Source organism: Atta cephalotes (genome assembly GCF_000143395.1).
Source record: "Atta cephalotes unplaced genomic scaffold scaffold00005, whole genome shotgun sequence".
Classification (NCBI taxonomy): domain Eukaryota; kingdom Metazoa; phylum Arthropoda; class Insecta; order Hymenoptera; family Formicidae; genus Atta; species Atta cephalotes.
This window is the reverse complement of record NW_012130069.1, coordinates 1,672,359-1,677,724: the sequence shown is the minus strand read 5'-3', so window position 1 is coordinate 1,677,724 and position 5,366 is coordinate 1,672,359. Positions and strand designations below refer to the sequence as shown.

Genomic DNA, 5,366 nt, shown 5'->3' with positions numbered 1-5,366 from the left:
AGTATATATATATATATATATATATATATATATAATTTGTTTGAATAGTTATAAGTAAATATTTATCAAATGTAATTTATTCATTTGATACAAAGACCATTAATGTAATTTAACTATCATTTTTTTATTGAATAAATATTGATTTACTGTAAGTACTAAGTTTACTTAGTACTTTATTCAAAGAAATATGTATTCAAATTTAATAAATTTTTTCAGTGTAGATGTCAAACTCGCACAGCGAGCTACAGCTTTGCTGAATCATCCAATCTATTTTTTTTGTCTACGTGTATTTGTGTGACATTTAATCCGATACTCGATTCAACGAGCTATTTTTCTTAACCTTCCAGAATTAATGCTAAAAACACAGTTACTGACGCTGAATCTGTAAGATTCATTTAATTTATGTTAATTAATTTTGCTGGTCTGTACAAATTTACTATATGATCATATCATTTGGGTCAATATAACAAAATTAACTCTAATTGGTATTCGCAAGTCTATATGAACCCAGACATTTTCTTCAACTACGTTGTAAAAAATTGTTTATAACAAGTATTTTTCACAATCTTACGTAATTTTAAGTTAAATAATCTTTTTCTTCGGATTTTAATCTTTAAAATGAATAGAAATCATTCAATTACGTTACCTTAAGCAAAAATACGTTAATTTAAAATAACTGGACTTGCAAATACTAGTAAGAAAATACTAGAAAGAAAATTGAATTGTTTGACACTTATGACAAAGACACTTATAATTGAATGGGTCCAATAAAGTCACAGATAGTTCCGGAGAATTAGTATTCTTTAAGAAAAAAAGATATAGTAAAATAGGATAAATTAGGAGATAGGTGATCAACCATAATATTTGCGAATTGTTTTTTAATGATATTTTTCTATAAGGAATTATACAATAAAGAATGAATTAGGATGAATAATCTACAGAGTTCTATAATTAGATTATTGACTTCACTTCATCTTTGAAAGCAGCGTCATATTTAAGTTTACGTACTCTCACATATATAAATCATATTAACAATCGCCTACAGCCACGTAATTCAGATCACATATATTGACAGAACGCATACATGTGCTTGCATGAATCAAACAAGGCACAATATTCATAATCGAATTTTATTATATATGTATTTAGGATCGTCTTAAATACAGTCTTAAAATGTCATAAATCAATCAGAGGGCAGAGATATTAGCATCTTAAGACATTATTTAAGACAGTCTATGAATATGAAAAGACAATTCGAAATCAGATTTATTTCTTTTTATCACATTGATAGAAGTTTATTTCTATCAGCAGTCCAGGGCTGAGTACATCATAAAAGTATTTGAAATATAAAATACAAAATATTGTCTTAATATTAACAAAATACTTTCAAATGTTTTAAATGTTTGAAATAGAAAATTCTTCTTTGAAATACAAAATTCTTTTTTAATCTCTTGATTACGATAATATATATATAAAATGTTAATCTTCTTCAATGAAGCTAAGCGTTACAATATTGCGCGGAAATTTTCATTTGCATTAGAGTTTCTAGAAGGAACAGTAACTTTTAATTTTTTTAAAACATTCATTCTTTAATGTGTGTACTTTCGCTGAGGCAAAATATATTATTAAAGTATTTGAAATATAAAATACAAAACATTTTTTGTGCTGAAATACAAAATACAAACCGGATTTTAAATACTACACATAAAAAAATATTTTGCTAGAATTATAACTGTTTTTTGTATCTGATAGAAAATTATTATTAAATTATGTATCATACGCATAGAATTTATAGCACAAGTCTAAATTCTGTCTCTGTCATCTATATGATTAGATGCAATACATATCAAATTTCGCAGTATTTGCTAAAAATTTATTTAATTTAACTATTTTTCATTCTTAAATAATTTCCGTTGTAACTGCAAGATCATTTTTTTGAATGTATATTTCAAATACAAGTATTTGAAATGTATTCAGCCTTACAGCAGTCTAAGTACAGAAGTCTGTTGAATAATCTTTTTTTTACAACGTGAAAATTATTATTCCGTGAAAAATAACTAGATTTATGATTTATTTCTCTTGTTTACATATAAATTTTGATAAAATCGCGACTGCGTTCAGACGCGTGAAGACAGAATCAGCCATTAAAATATATATAGTGACAATATATAGTCTAAGATAAATTGGGAAATAGGTAATCAATCATGAAATGTGAATGATTTTTTTAATATTTTTTCACAATGGATTTTATAGTAAAGTGTGATAAATTAAGATGAATAATTTCCTTCTCTTTAGTGTGAAGTTATATATTTTATGAAAAAATGACTAGAGATTCAAAATTTATTTGTATTTATTTTACATTTAAATTTTACTAGAGAATCGTAACTGTGTTCAATGAAAATCGACTTGGTCAACTAATCAATTTGAGTGAATCATTTTTTAGTGAATTTAATGATATCATAATGATGACATCAGTCAAATAAATAGTTAGAAAATTTCAAATTCTTTTTCTTGTCAAAAATGCATCCATTATATTCAATTATATCTATAATTATATCTATAATTATATCTATAATTATAATAATCGATTATATAACAAGATAATCTTCCTTCTAATTTAAATTGGATTACTCGTCGTTAATCTAATAAAAGATGATGTTAAAAGGATTCGGAAGGAATCGATCGCGACTTAAACTTAACTATTCATCCACGTAAAACCTTAATAGTAACCCTAACTTTACATTTCGTTTCCAGCAAGATTGTGGCATGATACGGGCATTAGGCTACAATTTCTCCCAACCGTGTCCTCGTGTTGGAGTAGGCTTCGCCGTCGGTATACGGATCGGAGACCGGAGTCCGCTGCGGGCGTAGCGCGAAGGGGATGATTCCGAGCGTGTGCCGAGGGTGGCCGGTCTGTGCCGAGCACCGTCGAGCGTGTCCGAAGTCGGTCGAATCGAGGTACCGAGGGAACTTAGCGCGCAGCTCGAAGAACCCTGGTTTAGTCTATCTCCAGGCGCTAGACGCGACGAGTGCCGAGAGGGGTTGTCGCGCAGAGGGTTGCGCGCGTGGTTGTACATCGTCTCCTGGTCCTCCTCCGCGTAGACATACACTCGCACGCATAGACACATACACGCGGTAGAAACGTTCTTTTCAACCCTTCCCTTATCTACATCCGCACTTGTCCGACTTCGTGCCTCCCTTATGTTTATAACGATTCGGAAGCCGAACAGGTGAATACATTGCCTTCCTCTCCCTACGATGAAACGGGAGTGATAGATCTTTCTTATTTTACCGTTATCTATCTATCTGTCTGTCCTGTCTACTTACCTGTCTACGTATCCTCTGATCTCTCGCGAAATTTTCCAAGGAACTCGATGACAATGACACCGGCGGGGATGAATGGAAAACCGCGGAAGAGACAGTTTGCCAGACATCGGCCATGCACAAATCGGTCGACTCACCACGTGGATCGCGGTCTCGTGCTCTCGTCGCTGGCATCATTCACGCTCATCTTCATCCTCGTGCTTGGTAAGTAGCTTCTTGATTTTACGCTACTAAAGAATTCGATCAATCGTCAAACTTTATGCTTTTGGTATTACGACGGTGAATTCATTAACGGAAAAGTAAGCAAGATTATAAGAATTCTAAAGAGAACATTTTATGATTTACTGCAAACGATTCTGTTTTAAATCTTTTGTTTCTTCAGATACAAATGAAACCGATTTTTGTCTGACTTTTTCATTTCTGATATAAAAGTACATCTCTTGCGTGTTTTTTAGACTTCTGACAATTGAAAAAGTAGGAAAATCGATTTATAGAAGTGAATTTTCCGTTCCACAAAGATTAAGGACCGGTTGTTCCATCTTCAGATAAACTATATGGTAATTTTTTTTATATCTGTTGAATAAACAAAAAAAGAACATAAAAGAGTAAGAGAGTAAGGCAGTGAGCTGAAGTATACCGAAAGATGGCACAAAACTTAAATATAAATATTAAATCCGGTTTTATTATTATCTGTATAATATTCTTAAAAATAAGGATTACAATGCTTTATCACGTTAAGTAAACTGGAATTACTACTAAGCTTCATGTTAATCATTTGTGAATATAATAAAACGTGTTGTTTCGATGGCTCAAGAAAGGGGGTAGTCGTCAGAATAGCGTCAGAATTACGGAGATTTCGCAATTCATAACATGATTTGTGGGATATATTCTGAATTACAATTTTAATAAGACACATGAGACAGAGATCAGCCCCATACATTTCGTAGCCATATTGCCTCATAGAATTTTCAGCTTTGCAATCTATCAGCTTTATAACGCACATGCCGTAACAATCGCTTGCTGTAAACGCGAAAAAAATAAATATATTTTATTCAAAACAATATTTGCAAAGTTTATTTTATATTGTTACGATGTCGCATTTTTTTTTTATTCTATAACCATCATTTGCACGGTCTCGTTTTTTTTGGTATCACAACTATGGCATGTGTTAACCTACTATCGGATACAGTTTCTGAAAACATATAGAATAAAAATCGATGCAGTAGAATGCGATGCGTCCGCGGAAAATTCAATTCTGTCAGAAATGTCTTGTTGTACGAAACCAGATATTGATCTTACGGAGCGGAAGATAGCCACCGGTGATAGCGATCGTGTAAACTGAGTCGCAATGTCGTTTAACAAAGTGGGGACAACAATATTCGCGCTCGGGGATAATCGCGCACCGCAATGTAACGTGAGAATCGCGAACCGCGGGTCGTCGAGATCAGTGGGGAGGATACCGCAACAAAATCCATTTCCGCCATTCCCCCGTCTCCATTGAAACTCTATGTTGTTGGGATTGCAAAGCCAGAATAGTGTCTTATTACGCGCATCATTGAGCACGAAGTTGATCCGTGAACATTCAATGTGTTTAATAAAAACCGAGAGGAAAATACTATCTGTACGCTACTATTGTTTTCCAAATTGTTTTTAAGATTGGAAATCTATAACAAAGATGATATTACATTTGATAATGATGCTTCTTATGAGTATTTAACGCGAAACATTGTTGCTATGTTAATTGCATTGTTATGCTAATTGTCTTGATTTTTCCATGACGCAAGAATAATTTACATTGATTCGATTAGCAGACAAGTTAGCAAGTATAGAGAGAGAGAGAGAGAAAGAGAGAGAGAGAGAGAGAGAGAGAGAGAGAGAGAGAGAGAGAGAGAGAGAGAGAGAGAGAGAGAGAGAGAGAGAGAGAGAGAGAGAGAGAGAGAGAGAGAGAGAGAGAGAGAGAGAGAGAGAGAGTAGAGAGAGTAGAGTAGAGTAGAGTAGTAGTAGAGTAGTAGTAGTAGTAGTAGTAGTAGAGTAGTAGTAGT

General features: G+C 32.9%; 1 protein-coding gene across 1 annotated transcript in view; it reads left to right on the top strand.

Moving 5' to 3' along the window:
• Nucleotides 1–3,374: 3,374 nt before the first annotated feature.
• Nucleotides 3,375–5,366, top strand: part of LOC105626264 (Down syndrome cell adhesion molecule-like protein Dscam2) — a 100,587-nt gene continuing 98,595 nt past the window's right edge. Inside the window, exon 1 of the mRNA XM_012207569.1 lies at nucleotides 3,375–3,528. Within this exon, the coding sequence (XP_012062959.1) occupies nucleotides 3,375–3,528 (154 nt within the window). The remainder of the gene's footprint in view (nucleotides 3,529–5,366) is intronic.